Here is a 20799-nt window from a genome sequence, read left to right as displayed (position 1 = left end):
TCATTCCCTTTCTCTGTCTTCTATCATTTTTTTTATTATTATTAATGGTTTTGTTTGGTTAATTCAACGGAAGCTAACGGAATTTCTTCATCTTTGATGATAACTAACCGTAACATGTTAGGTTTTTTTTTTCAATGTAACTTTTTCCTAATATATACTACTTTCCCATTTAATTTTCAATATATACTATTTGAGATTTTTTCTTTTTTTAGTTTAAAATATTATAAAATATAAATATTATATTATATAATTTTTTTAATTGATTTTAAAATTACTTATTTATTAAATTAAATTTTATAATTTTGGTTTTATTTTATAAAAGAAAAAATATATAAATAAAGAAAAATAAAAAAATTGAATAAAATTAGAGTATAATTTTTTAATCACTTTGTATGTACTTTTATAGTTAAATTTATGTGTTGTTGATATTTTTTTGTTATGTTCGTTAATTAAAATAATGAGAAAATTAGTTAGTAATATTAAAATAAACTAAAAAAACACAATAAAAAATAATTGATACGTCTATCTTATACAATAAACATAAAGTTTTACAAAAATATCTTTAGAAATATTTATTTAATAGTTATTTTTGGCTTAAGTGATCAAAATTGATATTTTTATTATTTATGGTTTGCAAAAAAAAAGATTAAACTATCCAAAAAGATATTGATAACCGTTAAATATGAGCTATTTTTTATAATAAAAATATATTGAAAATATTGTTAAAGATATTTAATTGTGACAAAAATATGTACGAGATCAATGACATCCTCATCCAAGGAGAGAAAGGACGATAAAGGGTCGTCTGATTTCAACTCGTATTCCTACCTAAATGGAATTTGTCGGGTAATATCGTATTAGGAATAATTATCCTAACATATTTTCATCTTAAGTTTTTTCTTAGTGTAATTGTTTAAGTATTTTATTGATAATACACTATAATGTTCAAGTTGTTAAATAAAATAAAAAGTCTTCTCATCTTCAATCAAATCTAATGACATAAACAAACTAATTATATTTAGTAATATAATTATATTAGAAAATGAACGAGAAAGTAGAAAAAAATGTAAAATTTGTGGGTAACATCATACAAGAAATAATTGTCCTATCATATTTTCATCTTAAGTTTTTTCTTAGCTAAGTGTAATTGTTTAAATATTTTATTGATAATACAATATAATGTTCTTTTATAAATAAATAAGTTGTTAAACAAAAAGTTTTCTCATTTTCAATTAAATCTAATGACATAAACAAACTAATTATATTTAGTAATATAATTATATTAAAAATAATTATATTAGAAAATTCAGATTTTAAATAAAAATATTTATCTAAAAAATATGTTAAGTAAATTAAATAATAAAATAAAAATAATTATATTTAATAATATCATTTTCTTTAAAAAAAATTAAAAAACTAAATTATAAAATTTAATTTAATAAATAAGTAATTTTAAAACCAATTAAAAAATTATATAATATAATATTTATATTTTATAATATTTTAAATTGAAAAAATAAAAAAGAGAAAATCCTAAATAATATATAAAGTGAGAAAAGACGGGAGAAAAAAAGTGTATTTATACTGTCAATTAAACACTCAGTTTATAGTAACGAAATACAGTTACTAAATATTTGGGATGGCGGTGGGGTCAATCAAATTCGATTCTAAAACCACGTTGTATTTGAAGTTACTGGTAGATGCTTTAGAAAATTCACGTATTCACCGTGATTTTATTGGATCCACCACGATTTTGATGATATCCAAACTTGCTCTTAGTAGTTTAGTACTATTTTCTGTTTTTCCTTTTTAAACTAAAATTATTTGTCATATATATCAATATAAACAAATTCACATTATCAGTATACAATAAAGATAAAAAGAAAAAAAAAAGTTAAAACGTCACTTGAAATAACTTTTCAAAAAATACTATAAATTAATTAAAAATAACAAATTAACTAAAAATACACATCAAATGTATCCTAACTACTTATTCTTTTCAAAACATACCCAAAATATTTGTCAAAAACTGATTTTAAAATTTGGTTCTTTCTCTATCAGTGTGGTTTTTCTTATTGTGTAATCCGATTTGGTTTTAGAGTTGTTTACTTCATAAAGATTTCTTTCGCACTCCCGTGGAGAAGTTTTTTTTTTCACATCATTAATTCACAATGTATGATATTCATTCCACAACCGAAAAATTGTACTAGTATATATGTTCGTTTATACATTCATTAATTGTCCTTTCCTTAACGCCCAATTTTTTGGTGCCACCTGAGAGGGGGAAAGCACAGTGGGGGACATTAAAATACTAAGAAATAGGATTACTTTGAGCTTTTGCTTTGCAAATTGCACCACATCAAAATCAAATCAAGCTTTAGCTAAGCCCAATGCACAATTATTTCAAATTCACCTTTAGATGGTCGATTTTTCAAAGAGAGTGAATGCATTCCACATCTCCACAAAAACCAAACCATCTTTTGCTTTCAATTTTGTAATGTAGAAACGGAAAGATAAAAGTACAGTAAGGATAAATAATATCCTAAAAGCCAAAGTTTCCAATTGCATATTCCCATTTGACCCTTGTTTGCCATGTGCTTTTTATGTTTCTCTATATATAGCCCATGCACGTTGAATGGGCAGAACTGGGATTTTTAGGTTTGTAGGGCCTTTATTTCCATTATTACGTAAATTAAATATTAAGTTTTTTTTATATCTTCTTTATAATAAAGAAAGATATTGGTATGACCATTGTCTTTATTTACCTGAGTGAGAGAGTTTCACGGAACAAAACAGGAGGCTGCGCAAAAGAGAAGTAGCAGTAGACAAGTACGGTTCATTCTAAACGGCCAATTTCATGTTTTTCATTTTCATGCTTGTAACTTGTAATTATGCCCACATGTCAATTCATGTTTGGTTTTTCTTATTGTAAATTTGTTTTCTTTAATTTAAATTATGCCTTACTTTAGTTTCATTAATTTTTTATCAAAATTTTTCTACTTTTAAAATTAAGTAATTTTTTTGTTATTTTTTTCTATTTAAAACTTGCACATTTTTATTTTCTGGCTAAGTATTTTTTTAAGAAATAATGGATTTAAAATATAAAATAATTTAAACATTTAGAAATGAAAAATATTGAAAAATGAATAAAACTTAAAAGATTTTATAACATGCGAAATTAAGGTTAAAGGTGGTAAGTTTGAAACTTTTAGTTTAAGTTATTTTTATTGTCCTGGTTGATGAAATTTAAAAAAAATCAGGTTTAAAATAATTTCATAAATTTAATTGGAGAAGATTTTGAGTAAAACAATGAAAATTTGAAAACTAATTTATTTATAAATACCTTGTCGATCAAAATCATGTATAATTCAAATTAAATAGATAAAAATACAATCAAGCATTTTTAGCAATGTTCCTTACGAAAATTATACTCTTTTCCAGAGTAAGCATACATTAATTGACCATGACTATAATTATTTGAGGATGATTATATTAATTGAAAGTTAATTAGATGATGAAAATTAACTTATTAAATTAGAAATATTTAAAAATATTTAATAAAATTAATTATTAAAATAGTTGAAAAAAGTAAAACGATAGAAAAATAATAATATCATGATTTATTTTTTTAAAAAAAATATATCAAGAATAAAAATATAAAAAATTAGAAGTAAGTTAGTATTTTAAATTTAAGTATTATTTAAAAAACATTAAAAATTATTAAAAAAATATTTACCGAACAATTAAATAAATTTTCCAACCAATAAAAAAAATATAAACTAATTAAAATCTCTTACCAAAAGATGACATATATTGATTACATATTAAGAATTGATCGACATTACAAAAAACATTTCTGAATGTCATATACAATTTTTTTTCCTTGTCATTTCGTATAAGTGAATAAACGGTTGTGCCACGTTTAACCAACTTGTTTGGCGTAAAAACTCTCTCATCGATATTGATGAAAGAAAATGATTCCGTTTCTTCTTGTTCATATTAGTTATTTGTTTGATTGGAACTCGATCTGTGGTTTATTTGATTATCAACGTCTAAGATTTCCAAAGGATTATGACATATTCTAGAAGATTGAGATAGATACACACACACCATACACCATGCAATTAACTGTTTTGTTGTCAAAACAGGAGAACTTGGTTGAAGAAAGTTCCATAAAATAAACTAAGCTGATGCCCAAACATTGTCTTTCTTAGAAAAACTAATCCCCAAATAATGTGTAGAAAAATACATTGAAAACTAAGAGCTTGAATAACGCGTATTTTTGTGAGATATGTCAAAGAATAAAGCAATGTCTAATTTAATAATAAAATATTTTTAAAAATATTTATGTGTTTTATAATAAAAGTTTAATTAGTGTGTGTTTTATGCTTCTTCTTTTTTATTTATTTCTTCAACCGTAGAAAGAAAAAGATATAAAATCTGCCTTACAATCTTTCATATAAAAGAAATGTTGACCATAAGAACTAAACTGAACCATTATTTAACTTTTTAAACTCTTATAAGAATCTGAATAAGTCAAGGCAATGTTGATATTTTCTTCATTCCAGTTCAATAAGTTGAGCAAGAATGCTTATTAGGGTATTCAGTTGAATGAGCCGGCCACTATAGAGTAAAGCACATATAACTTGTGCACCAGATATACCCACCTCTAGCTTTTCACCAACCCAATTATGCTGAACTTTCCTTGCAAGAGATGTGCTTCCAAATCCACGCATAGTTACATCAATAATTAATTTAAAATCATAAACTCTTTCATGCATCTAACAGGGAAATACACACTGAATCCCTAGATTGTTAAACAAATAACTTATAAACATTTTTGTCAATAAGATTGCCAAAAAAAGAACTCAAAGTAATTGGTTCGGACAAAATTATCTCCCGTGAAAAATAACTTTTGAAATTTCTGCTCAATGGGTAGCATGAACCTTCAAATGGAAATAAAACTCAACTCAAAAGAATATGATGGAATCTGTTTTATTATTTTGAATTGAATGACACAATTTTATAACTAAACATAATTGTTTTTGTGAAATATATCCATCGCCAATAAATAAAAAATTGTCGCAACTAATTGCATGCAAGGTTAAATTTGAGGGGCACTAATTTGAATTCAAGCAGCCACAGACCCACAGTGGCATACATGGAAACCAAATTTGGTTCTCTTCTCATGTTAATTCCCCCTGGGTCAGCTTTGAGATTCTTTTTCCTTTTTCCATACACCATATCGTTATCATATGCATGACTCTCGTAGTCATAATCACTGGATGATGCACATTCATGAATCATTGAATCTTCAGTATTGTTTTGAACTTTTTGGTAATAATATTTAACAATTTGTCTTCTTTTTCTGGAAAAAGAAAATCTCGGGGAAGTGGGGTCTATAGAAGGTTACCTTGTAAACTTCATTTTTTATTTTTTATTTTCCTCTCCTCTTTGCCTTGATCCCTCCAAATGTTTGAAGTTGTCTTCTTTTTATATTTTTTATTTTACAGCAGACAAATAAATAAACAAGGTAACGTAAGGAAATAAGGAAACTGTACAGCAATCAACAGCATCTTTCTTGTTTATATTATTATAGTTTATAGCTTATACTTTATACATCGAAATCATCAACAACGCAATATTAAAAAATATTGTACTATCTTCTTTGCCCCCCACCCCCATAAAAAGATGTCGATGCTTTGCAGAGAAAAAAAATAATGCAATCCTATTTGACGAGTTGTATCATTATCATATATGAAGATGCAATGCATTGACACTTGAGGAAATAGTTGTCCTCAGTGAGGACTCCTCATAATACAAAGAGTATGCGACTGTTGTAGCCCATTTTGGCTACCGAAGCCTTTGGGCCCTGGGCAAGGGGCTATTGCTTTCTGCACCCTTTTTCGGAATATATTTTTTACCTTCCGAATTTACTATTTTGTAAGTCAAAATCTGTAATCAATTTGAAATGTAATTTACATTTTGGATTGATCATTCAGAAAACTAAAAAAGGTGGAAGAAGCAACTTGGAGGTATAGTAAACAACAGCCCAAACAAGGTATGCAATGATGATCAGTGGATCAAAAGTCAAAACTAGCCCACCAATCCCCGTATCTTGTTTATTTATGGACTCATGAGAAAAGCATTAATAATACATAGTATTTTATAAATTAATTAATATATAAATGAACTTTATGCACATCAAATGAACTCTATGCTATATTACTTTACCATTATTTTTCGTTTCTTTCTCGTTTCCCTTGTCAACCAAGGAGTGTTCATTCACGGTGTCAAATATTTTTTCCCTATTTGATATTTCAGTATTTTAAATTATTAAATTGATATTCTAAACACGATTCATCCAACAGCAAACTACCAAACCGGTTCTGGTGTCAAATATATGGAAGTACCAACTTTACCTAAATAATATGTTTCCGTACCTAAATAATTTGCAAAATGAAGGATCAGTCCAAACAACAAACTGTCAAAGGCAGTGAAGATACTCAATTTTTCTGAATATAAAAAAAATAAAATATTTTTTGTGTCCATGTCATTTATTATTATTATTTTTTCGTTTATCTAGTTTTTTTTATCATTTTAGTTCTTAAGAATATTTTTTTTTATTTTCCATCCTCAAAATATTTTAAACAACATTTTTTACTGTTCAAAGTAATTTTTGACTAATTAACCATATAATTTTTTTTTTCACAATAATAATGCATAAAAATTAATTTCTATGCTGTCTATTTTATAGGACAAAAAATTTGTAATTTTTCTATGAAATCGCATATATCTTTTACAAGAGACAGTTCTTTCTTTTTTTTAAGGATAATAACACAGTTTAATAAACAATAATAAACTATAAATATGCCAACTTTTAGGACTAAATTTAAATATTTTTTATTTATATAAATCATAATATTTTTAACCCGTAAAAATAATTTCATTGATAATGTTTTAAAACATATCAAAAATGAAAATTTAAATTATCTAAAAATACATTACATTTTATCTTCTATAATTCCTTTTCCTCTGTTAAAAAGTATAATTCCTTTTCCTTTTTTCGTGAGATTTTCTTTAAAACAATTTATATTACAAAATTAATATATTGATAAATGATTTTTTTAATTAATTTTGTAATTATGTTATGAGTGTGAAACATTCAATAATTTTTTCAGTGACTAATTTTCATCAAATAATTTAACGAAGCACCTTTAACGGGGTATTTTTTTTACCATAAAAGTGTTAAAACCACACTTAGCCAACACTTCATGATTATAAATTAAATTATGTAAATTAATTTATAATTATTTCTGTGTGGGTATTTCTTACCCTACACAAGTGATAGTAAATTAATTACTTAGCATATAATTTAATGAAAAATGAAAACTATAAAATTACAAAAAAAAATAAATTAGTGGGATATTTATAATTTAGTGGAGTATTTCTTCTCATATAGTAATTTATTAAAAATAATAAAATTAAAAAAATTAAAGTATGCAAATTAATTAATGGGAGATACAATTTTTTTATTAAATGAAATGATAAATTTATTATCACACAATTATTTTAATAAGTAAACTATTTAAAACGGTAAAACATTGACGTACTTGAGACAAGTTCCGTTCTTAGTTCTTTAGTTGTTTTCCCGGCAACAAGACCAACTCAAAAACCCTAATTTTCCATCTCCACTGTTCACTGAATTCAAGGCCATCTCTCGCCTCCAACTCACTCCAACATTTCCCATCAGCAACCACCATTGGTCAAATCGATTTGTCCTCGTTGAAATTTCCAATCCGTCTTCCTCAATTTCATTCTTCCGTTGTCTCAGAGTGTTTTTGTGTTTGAAGGTCCTTCAATGGCGGAGGACCGGAGTGAGGCGAGTGATTACAGTTCGGAGGACGAAGGAACCGAAGATTACAGGCGTGGAGGGTACCATGCGGTTCGGATTGGTGACACTTTCAAGAATGGGAGCTATGTGGTGCAGAGCAAGCTTGGTTGGGGTCATTTTTCCACTGTTTGGCTCGCTTGGGACACTCACAAATCGGTGCGTGCACTTTTGTTTGTTTCCTCATAGCACAACTTGGGGGTGCTAAAAATGAATGCTTTTGACGATTCACATTTAGTTTAGAGAGTTTGAGTTTTGTTCTTTATCTGGGTTGTTATGGTGTTTGTGCTTGAGAGATTTCGACAAAGCGTGGGCTTTTGTCTCTATTTGTCATCCTTTTTTTTGGGGCTGTGGACTAATCAACAATGGACTGGCTTTGACCTTCCTCCCTTCTGTTGTTGATTGAAAGAAAATGTTTATATTGGAGTTTATGCTTTTCAATATTAGTAAATGATTGGTTCTTAAAAAAAAATTATCATTCTCAAAACTCATCTGATAAAAGGATCTCAGAGGTTCTGCTGCTTGATCTTTTGTTTTATTTTATTCTGACTATTGATCTCTCTGTCTTCTTCAGCTAACAAATTTTGCAAGTAGTTATTCGGTTTTTTGTGCCCTTGTTCTTTCTAAGTGAGCATGTCTGTTGTGTGACACTAGAGTTCCTGAGATTAGGTGGGAATTCACTTTAGGACTATGACTTTGTTTGGATAAATTTCTCCATAAGCACTTGTAGAAGAAGAAAAATAAGAAGGTAAACTAATACATTTTCCTTCTTATTTTCTTCTCCTATAAGGGCTTACGGAGAAGTTTATCCAAATGGGGCCTATGTTATTCTTCATTCTTTTAATACCTTGCTAACATACATGCGGCAATCTTTAGTTTGGAACTTTGTTAGTGATGCTTTAAATTGTTTGTTTGCAGCGATTTGTTGCCTTAAAAATTCAAAAGAGTGCTCAGCATTACACTGAAGCGGCAATGGATGAAATAAAGATTCTTAAACAAATTGCTGACGGGGATCCAGATGACAAGAAATGTGTTGTAAAGCTTTTGGATCACTTTAAGCATTCAGGACCTAATGGCCAACATGTTTGTATGGTTTTTGAATTCCTTGGGGATAATCTTCTCACACTTATCAAGTATAGTGATTATCGAGGGGTTCCCCTTCCCATGGTCAAGGAAATTTGTTTCCATATTTTGGTGGGTTTGGATTACTTGCATCGTGAGCTTTCTGTAATACACACTGATTTGAAGCCTGAGAATGTCTTGCTTTTGTCTCCAATCGATCCATCTAAGGATCCTAGAAAATTAGGCATTCCACTTATCCTTCCAAACACGAAGGATAAGACTGTGACCAAGAATGGGGCAACAATAGCAAATAAAAGTTTGAATGGAGATCTGACCAAGAATCAGAAAAAGAAATTGCGGAAAAAGGCTAAAAAGGCTGCTCAAAGCTGTGCTGGGAGGGAAAATGCTGAGGAAGCTGAGGAGGATTCCAAAGCATCTGATGAGCAAGATGATTGTAGTAATGATGTGAAACCTAGTGTAGAATCTGGTGAAGTTAAACCTAATAGTCCTGTGAGGAAAGATGAATCAACAAAGACTTCTGAAAATAAAGATATTCCACAAGGAAGTCATGGTAATAGGAGAGGTAGCCGCTCTACAAGAAAGAAGTTGCTTGCAGCTGTTGATCTTAAGTGCAAGCTGGTTGATTTTGGTAATGCTTGTTGGACCTATAAACAATTCACAAATGATATTCAGACAAGGCAGTATAGGTGTCCTGAGGTACTTCTTGGATCTAAATATTCAACTCCAGCAGATCTGTGGTCCTTTGCTTGCATTTGCTTTGAGCTTGCATCTGGTGATGTTCTTTTTGATCCTCATAGTGGTGACAACTATGATAGGGATGAGGTAAGTGCACCTGTTTAGACTTTGAAAGAATTTGTTGGCTTCATTTATTGCTCTAATAATCATCTAATGTTTGCTGTTAATATTAATAATAATATTATTTTGACCATGAAAACTGGCTTTTTATCATGCTTTTTCTGAGAGATGTTGTCCTTAACCATATGGTTTTATTGTTATGCAATGGGAAAATTCAATTTTGTGCAATGCTGATGTGAAAATGTCATCATTTCCTATTTTCCTGTGAGAAATGTATAAAAATGTGCAATGCTGCTGTGTTTATTAGGACGTCAATTTCAATCTAGAATAAATGAGTTGACATTTTGTAATTTACTCTACAGGATCATCTGGCATTGATGATGGAGCTTCTTGGGATGATGCCTCGCAAGGTAGGCTTGGCATTTGGCTGTAGAACATCTGGATTATTATTATCAATTTGCATGTTGAATTATTGATATGATCAAGAAAAACTTATTCCAACATATTATAGACAATTTGCTGATGGTATTGCATTATACTCTTATGCTGTTTTAATGAATTCTTCTGCTTTCTGAAAAACAAACAATATGGTAGTTGTTTACTACAATCTGTTTTTAATTGATCATTGTCAATCCTTAACTGTTCCCTTCCACAAAAATTGAACATTTGTTGCTTTCAGATTGCACTTGGTGGACGCTATTCCCGAGATTTTTTTAATAGATATGGCGATTTGAGGCACATTCGTCGGTTGCGTTTCTGGCCTCTTAATAAGGTGCTGACGGAGAAGTATGATTTCAGTGATCAAGAAGCAAATAACATGACCGACTTCCTTCTTCCATTACTTGATTTTGTCCCTGAAAAGAGGCCAACTGCTGCTCAATGCCTTCAGCATCCTTGGTTCAGTGCAGGTCCCTTCACTCTCGAGCCCTCATTGACTGCTGTGAAGCAAGATGATGCTATTGAAGGGGAAATATCTGAAAAAATGCAGAGGGAAAAGGCTGAGCAGGAGGCTGTGGAAGTTGGCATGGGGAATATGGCCATAGATGGAAATCCAAAGCCACTCAAAGAGTTCCAATCTATGAAGCCATCAGAATAGACGCAAATTGGCTTATTTGGATTGGGGTATACCACCTGTTTTTGTTTATATGGCAATCATGGATGGTCCTTGGAGCGTGATATTATATTTAACTGTTATATTAAGCATTGCATGCAGCATAGGTCATACATGAGGTTGTCATTTGGGAAGCCTTTTGTAAGGAAGCTAAATCACCTATTACAGAACTTAATGTCTAAAAGATAGCTTCCTTCACATTCAGTAGAAAGCACACTGATGTAAGCACTTTTTTTTTCTTCTCTTTTTGGAGAATTTGTTTGAGGCTTCCCCCTAGCCCTAGGTTAGATTTTCATCTTTTCAGAACTGCTATATTTGAGGGGCTCGTAATGTACATTTGAATGAGTTATTATTTTTTTATGTATCAATATCAGATTTTGTTGCTGTAGACTTTATCAACTGCATCTTTTGTTTCCTAGTTTTGGTGTGTTTTTTTTTTTTTTTTAGTAATTCACGTCGGAGTTTTATCCTAAAACTGAGCTTAGGATTCAGTATGTACATAGATGTAATATATTTTGCCGAATCAGAGTTTATATATTTTGTTTCTTAAGCTGAATATTCTGAGATATAATTTAGTGATATAAAGATTTTTCAAAGGACTAATTTAGTGACAAATTAAATATGCGACTAGTTTGATAGTAAAATCTTTTAAAGAAGGTAATCAATACTCGGTATTAATCCAGGGTAGTTTCACCAAAAATTTGGATAGATTAATTTGGCGACCAAAAATTTTAAAGAACTTGTGCAATGATATAGGTGACTATGAAGGATTAAATTGTTTATTCTCAAATAGACCTCTTAATTATTAAATCAATTCAACCATTGTGTCATAAATTTTTAGATATTTATAGATTAAATATATTTTTTTTTGTGAGATTAAGTATGTTTGATGCTGACTACATATTAAGCCCAACACATTTTGAAGAACTAATAATTTGATTTTGCCAGCTTTTTGTAAAAAACTTCTAAAAAGTAAACGATTATTTTTTATATGCATTTAGAGCATATCCAACTCGTTACTTAACAAGTTACTTATTTTTAGACACGTTACTTAATTTTTTTTGGTGATTTATGTATCATATTTGCTTGCTTAAAATTAAGCTCTAGTTACTTATAAGTAAAAATTATTTTCTTGTCTTTTAAGGATCATTTAAGGAAGTAATTTAAGAGTTATTTTAAATTATGTCATTGGAATAAAATACATGAGTTATTTAACTATGATGTGACATTATAGAGACCAATTAACATAAGATAAATAGCTTAAAATGAATTGATTAAATTATCCATTGGAGATCCTCTTAATCAACTACTTCCCACAAGAACCTCAGTAAGTGATGAACTATAGATAGTCAAGTGATTTAATCAGTTTAACAGTTAGCTAATGACTCATACTATTTAGTACGAATATGAAATACACGATTTAAATAATACTTCTAAAATGAAAAATGAAATCAGCATTCATGGAGAGAAATTTCTTTTACGAGATCTAAGCATTAGGAATTGATATTTGGATTATTTTTTTTTTAATATTGACTGAATCTGGATGTAATTCATTATTCATGCAATTACGTCTTTGAAAGTCGCATGTTAGATGTTCAGTTTGCATCAACAGCTCAGATAACCAAACGTAAACAAATATTCACAGGCCATGCGACCTAGAACCGAAGAATTTGAATCACCCGCTTTTATTAGAGAATGAGTTGTGCAGCAGATTATCTTTCAACTTCCTAAAAACTTAGTTAATCAACCCGATAATTGAAGTAGCCAGATATTTGTTCATGGTTTTTAATTATGGTACAAAGTTTACACTATTTAATTTCTTCTTAAGAAGTGGTTCAATCAATGCGCCTTATGTAACCGTGCACATCATTTGCTACCACCATTACTTGATTTACTGATTTTAGACGCGCATCATTTCTCTAAAAATTTGCTTGACATTGTCATACTCCCAACAAAAATGTTGATCGACGTCTGCATTCAACTACCTTTATGATGCAGTGCCCTTGAACCTAAAGATAGCGTATAACATTGCAAGTTGAATAATGTTTTAGTGTACACAAGACCCCCCCCCCCCCCCCCCCCCCACATAGACCACAACCGAACGATCTCTTGAAGGCTGACAAACTATCATGACTGTCAGCCATATACATTATTAACTCAAGAATAAGAAAAAAATGTATCCCCCCCCCCCCCCCCCTCTCTCCAAAACAAGAATAAAAACTAATGCTTGTCGCAGCTCAGTAATGTGAGTACCATCATGCATACGTTCGAAGCCATTTTGGATGATTAATCCTCGTGTAAATCACTGCATTTGTTTGGTGCTTACTATTGTTCACAACCTGACATCACCTGAAAAAGGAAATAGATTCCCTTCAGATTCGGAGAAATTGATACAGATTGTAGTTATGTCGATCACTAAACCTTCGAAGGTCATTAAAGCCTTGAAAATATCATGAGTTAAAGATGCTATATTGGCAATTCATGATAATAGATCCACAACTGTTTCATACTCAAGATCTCGGAAGAATAAAAATATTTAGAGCTGTGTTGCCAGGGAAACAGATTAAAGTTACCTAGTTTATAAGTTTCTTCCAATTAAAATATTTTCCTAGCCCTGAGGTAGGAATACATTAGAAAGAAAGCAATAATGCCACCAATAATTATCCCTGCTGTTGTCAGCCAAAATGCCAACTGCATCAGATAAAAAAATTTGGTTATTTTAACAAGACTGATCAGCAACAGCTTCCAATAAGAATCAAGCAAACCATGCACGGAATAAGACTTAAGAAACCAATTCACATACCACATGTTCCTCAAGATAGGACTTCAGGTTCATGCCAAATATACCTGAAGTCACCAAAATACAATAAAATCAGGCAACAGACATAATATTCTCCAAGATAATCAACCAGCCCCCTCCATTTTACATAATTAATCGTGCTGTCTAACCAAAAGTTTTTATGTAACCTGCATGTTCCTTTGTGACATTCCTTCCAAGATCAAATTTAGTACATCCTATTCTAAATCTTGTAAGTCCTTTATAGATTAGTATATTAAAACTGAAAAATGGAGCCATGACATTGATAGCGGCAACTTAATATACCATGCACCCAAGACATTAAATGGTAGAATGCATGATTTTAGCCAAACTTCAGAACTAAACGATCATATTTGTTAAATTTAAAGAAATGAGTGCAGTGGGCTGTTTGGATGCCATCTAAACCCTTAACAAAATATAACTAACCAAGTTTGAGTTCACTTTAATTACTAGTTAATTTTGATGTAAATAATGTGAAATCACTTTTGGTTAACTGGTTAACGTGGATTTGGTGTGATTAATTAAATAAATTTTGGTTAAAACTGTGGCTGGTTTTGTACAACCCATTGTATATATTGCATCAAATAATCACCCAAACTCTGTACCTGCTACAAGGGCGCCTATTGCCACACAGAATGTTCCAACCTGCAAAAGCAGTTCTACTCTGCTAACCTCAAGCCTACGTGAACTGTTGAATGAAATCATTTTTATTAGAACATTTGTAATAATATATAGAGTTATTGACGCCAACAAATTTCTTTTCTTTAATTGAGTTTAAATTTAACCTAATCTATAGGGACTGACTACATGCATAATATTCTCAGGTTACTGATTGGAAGACTGTTGCACGAAGGAACCCACATGCTTCTTTTAACTTTACAGTAACAGCACTCAACATGCATTTTTAATTGTGAGATATGAATGTTGAAATTCTTGATTGATCTTTTCCTGTCTTACTTTGAAGTCCTTAAATGACATAATATTATACCATGATTTTGACCTCATGACAATATGGGAAATCAAATGGTTCAATGCCTAATGTGAATTATGAGACTGTGCTACCACATTGCATCCAAAGATGGCACTCCAAACACAATCCCATGGTTGGTATATTCGTGGCTTTAGAAGAGCGCAAAACTTCCTAGCATCAAATTATGTAATCTTTCAATGCAGTTATCTACAATCATTTATCAAGAGAGAAAAGATATTCAAACCTCAAACTGACAGCTATAGAATCTTCCATTTCCCTTGCAGAATCAAGAAGCCTTTCAGCTTGACCATGACAAGATTCACATCTGTAAGTACATTAAGAGAAATCAATTTTGTGCGGAAATCATTAGAAATGGGAGACTTACAAAAAAACAACTGGCATTTGGCTATGGCTAGAATAGTAAACTCAGTCAAAGTATGGAGTTTGAAAGCTTTATGAGACTTGTTTCTAAATGCAGATTCAAATATTGTAATATGGATTAGAGAGTAAAAGAAATGGACTGGGTCTAACTCAAGAACCACTTGGATCATATCCGTAGCCTATGTGGTACATCTTAACAGAAAGTCTTCAGGATATCCATGGGAGCATAACATGGAAGTCTTGTATACGAATATTAATGGTAGGGGAAGTGTTAAGGTTCTTGATTTCCACTTGTTTCTTCAATGTAATAATGCTGCATGGTGTACTACAGATATCATATAAAATTATAAATCCTCAACATGTTAGTACACACACAATTACACAAAAAAATCAATTATGAAATGTAACGCTCACTCATATTTGGAATGAAAATAACCTTTGAAGATAATTTTCCAGAAGCATTTCGATTTCCTCCTCCTCCTCTACATATCATGAGAAAAAAGAAAATGAGAAGCTATGTTATAGCTCTATAGTGGAATGGAAAGATCCATATTGATGTCAGAAACAAAAAACACCTTTAAAATTGAAATAGCTTACCCTCAGCATTCTGCTTTTCAAAAGGCACTGAACATTCCATATCATTGTTTCCTTTACTAAGTGTGCAGTTTCTTCCCATGATACATATACGGCGTATTTCATGGGGATCCTCCAGAAGGTCAAGCAGCATCTGTCTGAGAGCTCCTGCCTTAGAACCTAACTCAACCTAACAATTTGGCAGAAAGCAAATAAATATCTAATTTATCCAGAACCACTTATGATTGGTTAAAAAAATCTATAGACAAAAATACCAAAGTTTGTTTGCTAATACGAAGCTGCTCCAATATGTCACCAGTTAACCGATTTGGCAATGCCTCAAGAAGAGCTTGTACCTAGGACCAAAGGGGAGAGGGAGAGAAAATTCCAATCAATGAATGAATTCATAGAAAGAGAGAAGAAGCAAATGTATAATCTGTTATTAACCCCAAAAGCAAATACCCAATATACTCCATAAAATATTAAAATAAGAAAGTTTCTGCTTCAGTATCCGTGTTATGCTAAAAGTATCTCATAAAGCATCAAGAGATGCACATGCACTTTATGATACATTTAAGATCTTATAGAATGTCTGCAGAGTGGCTGGAACACATTACACAAGAAATAGTAGATAAAGCCAAAAATTTCCTACCGGTTTTTATTCAGAGACAGGTTTAGAAATAACTACTTATAAAAAAAAATAGAAACAAGCATCTGCATTCTGCAAGTATACACATACAAAGAATTAACATAAATATACTCAGTTACTCACTGTGTTCCCATACTCACACGAGGTTCTAAGTCCATCAATCTCTGCTCCAATCGCTGTATTCTTGAAAGCAATGCTGCTTCAACAACCTGAAAGTTCCATCAAATGACTAAGGGAAAGACAGTTGACAACAGTGTGTAAGATGACAAGTCAAATGACAACTTAACAATATACAAAATTACACCCACGGTAATCAACTCATTATATGCATGCGTTCATCAACAGTCATATTCAAATTCCTTAAGTTGTTTGAAGAGGGCATTTGCCACAAGTAACAACCGTTGGACCCAATTAATTGGAAATTGACTTCCCAAAAGTCAAAAACAGTTAAGAGCCCCCTATGTGCTTTCTGTTTAAGGCCCACACTTTTCTTGGCCTTCTGCATTTTTAGTTTAATTAGGTATACTATCGTCATTATTTTATATTAGTATTCCTAAAACTCCACTGCAACCACCATCTTTAAGTTTACCAAACCCTGAGCCATAAATATATACTGTAGTACTATAATTCTAATATTTATCTTATTTATACTTATTCGGCAGAATAAAATTGGGAAGAAATTCATTTTATTTTCATACTCTATCCTCATTCCTGAGTCTGACTAGGTGACTATCATATTTCAACCTTTGAAAATAAACCATATTCAATTTCAAATCAGTTTCTCTTTTCTTTCTTGTCTCGTAGGACTGCTGATCTGCTTTTTGTCTCAATAATATAGCAGAACAAAAGGTTATAGCATTAGTGCATAGTGCGCAAGAGTGCGTCAGGAAGTGACTGAAACTCTATTTTGTTTTCCTCCTATTCAGTAATCAGGATTCTAAATGGAGAAGCAAATTTGAAATTCCAGACTAACCTCAAGTTCAAATGGCATTGATGGCCCTCCATTGTTGTTCTTGGGGTTCAATCGAGGTAGCAATGTCTCCAGAAAAGCTTTCCCTCCTATACTGATAAATATCAACAGAAGTTTTTAGTCTACTCTGTTACTTTATCAAAGGAATAATGATGGTGATGCATCCCATAATTTATGAATTATTTCAGAATTAAATTAATTAAAATAATACCGATTATTGTCAAATATAAGTACACAATCTTGCATTGCTATTGCTCGTAGTGAACCCAGATTTAGAAGTATAGCATACTCCCGGACCTAATACAAGACAAAGAAATGGAATAGATAATTAATTGATAAAGGCAACAAACCATATCAATGTTGTACATTCATCTTTACAGCATATGTGGTAAACTTTACAAAATAAAAGGTTTGTGTGTGTATAAATATACAACGAACCATAAATGAATTCATTTTGAAGCTGAATTTCTATTAACAATGTAATACATTGTTCAAGAACAACTTATTTATCAACCTCCATAATAGATTGATTAGATTCTTATTTCTTAGTGATGTCTCATGTAGTTTTTACTCCACTTTTATAGCACAGCTCTAGTTTTGCATGTTACATTGTTACCTATCTACATACTCGATTGTAACTGGACAGTGGTTTACAGCAATTGGGGAGGATGAGGATGAAAACGAAGATAAAAATATATTTCTTAAATTATATAATGAAGCATACAAATTTTCAGCAATAATATGTGGACTGTACAGTTTAAAATTTTGGCAACAGGACACTCCGTACGTATCGTCATGAACTAGAATGTGTGTGCATTTATACATTCAACAAGGTATTAAGAAATGATGGGGGGGGGGAGACGAAACTTTACCAGCAAAGCAGGCATTGAATTTGTCATAAACAATGAAGGATCCACACTTCGAATGTCCCGTGGACGAAGACCTGAGTAATTAAACAGGACATAGAATTTAGAAAAATTAATAAATGATATAAATAGGTAAACGCACTCGACATTAAGAGGTATCATTGCACAAAGACGAAATGCATTGGCCCATCAAAAAACAATTGTTATGCAAATTATATCATAATTATGTTTATAAGCAACTCCTTTGAATTTTGAGCTCATCAAAACTGAAATGAGCATAGCAATATAGCTTGAATAACAGAACGTGATAAGATATTAGCGACAGAGTATTAAGTATCTCAACTTCAAGCTTAGACATAGATGCATGTTACTTACCACTTGACTTCAACAATTGTCTCCTGTTGATTTTTCTAGTTGATACTTTCCCATTGGACCTCACTTCAACAACCTTCATAATTCAAATAAAATAGAAGGAGAAACAAAACAAACACGTGAGATAAAGGAAAAAAAAAACGAAACTAATAAATAAAACTGGAGAATATGCTATAAAATTAAGAAGCTGCTAATTTAATCCTAAGGTTTTAGATTTTAGTTCATTTAGCTGGAGCAGGAAAAATGCCGAAATTCCACAATTAAATTTCAGAATATTAAAAAAAACAGAGCTTGTAAGAACGAACTTCATAAACCGGTTCTCGAATTCCGAGAGAGAGAGAGTCGCCGGAAGACGTGGTGGCAATCCTCTGCGACTCAACGCGACCATTTGTCGGAACAGAAGTTTGGTTCCGGTCATTCGGTTCATCAGCAACTTCGTCGGTGTCGGATACGGCGGTTTCGGCGTCACTCCATTGCTTCTCCCCCGTAGATCTGCCGAGGCATTTCACCGGTTTCAGCGCCGCCGGAGCCGGACCGGAGATCTTGCACCGGCGAACCAGAGTGAAGGAATCAGTGCATGAAAGTTCTACAGAGCGGGATTCAGTGAGATCGGAGAAGAACACGCAGTTAGCATGTCCGAGCGAAGGTTGAGAACGGAACTGCAGCACGTGCGGCCAAAATAACGCCATGTTGGCGTGGTTCAGTTCAGGTGCGGTTATGGCTATGGTTATGGTAGTCGTGCATGCCGTGCAGGGAGGATGAGGTAGTTGAAGCTGCGTCCGTAACGATCAAAACGGAACAGGTGAATAATTTATCCGACTTTGATTTTTTTTAATTATTATAACATAGTTCTCTTAATTAATTACTATAACAATTTATCTAATCTAACTTCATAGTAATAATAATAATAATAATAATATTCTAATGAAGTTGACGGAACGACCGAAAAGTGCCAAAAGTGAACAGAGTAAATTTATCCTAAATTTAAATGAAGGGTAAATACATTATTTCATTTATTTGTGGATGATGGTTTAGGTGTTGGTTATGTGTGGCTGAAATGCGCCTACGACATTCGATTTTTTTTTTGTTGAGAATTGGAATGCTACAGTCCCCTCCGGTATAAATATTTTATTTATTTATTTATGCGTAATTGGTGTAGTTGTTGACACTTGACGAGTGAATCATCTTGCATAAATTTAAATTCTCTTATGCAGTTGCATTAAAAAAAAAAAATAGTCACTTGTAATTGACTAATAAATGAGTTTAGAAAATATAAAATTTAGTCTCTGAATGAATAAAAAGTGAGATAAATATATTCGGTCATTAATTTCCGTCTAGTCTACATGGCACGGAGTCGACGAAAAATATAAATTTAAATTTTAGTTCCTGAAAGTGAGAAAAGTACGAAAAAATTATTTATTTATGCATCTGTTACCGTTAATAAAAGAGTCTATGTAAGAGAGGATGAAAATATCAAAAAAATAATTGTCAACATGAATAAATTGAATAAAAAATGTTAGTAAGTTTCTATTAGATCAAAATCTCAATAAGTTTTCATTGAACTAATTTATCAGACCCTAGATTTCATTTCATTTCAGGATAAAATATAATTTAATTTTTATATTTTTTTTATCGTTGCAAGCATAACATTACAATAAACAATTGAAAAATAAGGAAGCAAAAACAAACATAATAATAAACATAATATTAAATAATAAACATGATTTTTCTATTGCTTTGAAATTTATGTGTCACATCAGAAATTTTATAGTAACAGACAAATTATGTTTATTATTATTTTTTTTAACTCATGTCTTCTTCCTTATTTTTTTAAGTATTTATCGTAATATTTTATTTGCATCAATAAATGAAGATTTAAATTATATTTTGAAATGAAAGTTGGGGTCTGACAAATTAGCCCAATGAAAACTTAATGATATTTTGATCCAATTTATTCAATAATCATGTTAATAATTATTTTTGTGACATTTTCGTCAATCTGTATCACGTAGGTTCTTTCATTAACAGTGACAAATGAAAGTTAATGGATTGATGGATTTGTCACACTTCTTATCGTGACTAAAATTTAAATTTTTATCTTTGAGGGATGAATGTGTTGGCACTATATACATTTAGGAACAAAAATGATAATTTATAAAAATAAAAAAAACTTTACTTTGTGACGGATTTTGCTCGTTGAGCTTCGACCCACCCACAGCGACATTCAGGCTGGGCCTGAACAGACGTCGGGCCCATTTGCCAATTGACAAAAAAAAAAACAGTATCAACGCCTCTCGCTAAACTCTAACTCTTGGTAGAT

General features: G+C 31.1%; 2 protein-coding genes across 3 annotated transcripts; one reads left to right on the top strand and one right to left on the bottom strand.

Annotated features, from left to right (window-relative positions):
• The first annotated feature begins 7621 nt into the window (after positions 1-7621).
• On the top strand, positions 7622-11284 carry LOC114377057 (SRSF protein kinase 3-like). Its single transcript, XM_028335436.1, has 4 exons — positions 7622-8050; positions 8810-9796; positions 10132-10179; positions 10449-11284. Exons 1-4 carry the CDS (start codon positions 7862-7864, stop codon positions 10863-10865), a joined length of 1641 nt encoding a protein of 546 aa, XP_028191237.1. The 5' UTR covers positions 7622-7861; the 3' UTR covers positions 10866-11284.
• Positions 11285-13044: 1760 nt separating this feature from the next.
• LOC114377470 (magnesium transporter MRS2-11, chloroplastic-like) lies at positions 13045-19299 on the bottom strand. 2 transcript variants are annotated; one of them, XM_028335993.1, is made up of 14 exons: positions 18785-19298; positions 18483-18555; positions 18114-18184; positions 17453-17538; positions 17245-17335; positions 16412-16480; positions 15898-15978; positions 15647-15812; positions 15486-15531; positions 14913-14993; positions 14304-14386; positions 13684-13727; positions 13454-13571; positions 13045-13229 (listed from the first exon to the last, which is right to left on the bottom strand). In XM_028335993.1, exons 1-13 carry the CDS (start codon positions 19166-19168, stop codon positions 13476-13478), a joined length of 1371 nt encoding a protein of 456 aa, XP_028191794.1. In that variant the 5' UTR covers positions 19169-19298; the 3' UTR covers positions 13045-13229; positions 13454-13475. The 2 variants fall into 2 exon arrangements, with proteins under 2 accessions (XP_028191794.1, XP_028191795.1); XM_028335994.1 differs by lacking the exons at positions 13045-13229; positions 14304-14386 and having other exon boundaries at positions 18785-19299.
• Between the last annotated feature and the right edge of the window lie 1500 nt (positions 19300-20799).

Source organism: Glycine soja, chromosome 11 (genome assembly GCF_004193775.1).
Source record: "Glycine soja cultivar W05 chromosome 11, ASM419377v2, whole genome shotgun sequence".
Lineage (NCBI taxonomy): Eukaryota > Viridiplantae > Streptophyta > Magnoliopsida > Fabales > Fabaceae > Glycine > Glycine soja.
The sequence above is the reverse complement of the archived record's forward strand: the minus strand, read 5'-3'. Positions and strand labels throughout refer to the sequence as shown.

Excerpts from the sequence above, each read along its gene's own strand:
- LOC114377057 (XM_028335436.1), top strand. The coding sequence starts at position 7,862 with ATGGCGGAGGACCGGAGTGAGGCGAGTGATTACAGTTCGGAGGACGAA. Across the intron at positions 9,797-10,131 it reads ACAACTATGATAGGGATGAG|GATCATCTGGCATTGATGAT; the intron begins GTAAGTGCACCT and ends TTTACTCTACAG. Across the intron at positions 10,180-10,448 it reads TTGGGATGATGCCTCGCAAG|ATTGCACTTGGTGGACGCTA; the intron begins GTAGGCTTGGCA and ends TGTTGCTTTCAG.
- LOC114377470 (XM_028335993.1), bottom strand. The coding sequence starts at position 19,168 with ATGGCGTTATTTTGGCCGCACGTGCTGCAGTTCCGTTCTCAACCTTCG. Across the intron at positions 16,481-17,244 it reads CAATGCCATTTGAACTTGAG|GTTGTTGAAGCAGCATTGCT; the intron begins GTTAGTCTGGAA and ends TGGAACTTTCAG. Across the intron at positions 14,387-14,912 it reads TCTATAGCTGTCAGTTTGAG|TTCACGTAGGCTTGAGGTTA; the intron begins GTTTGAATATCT and ends TTCATTCAACAG.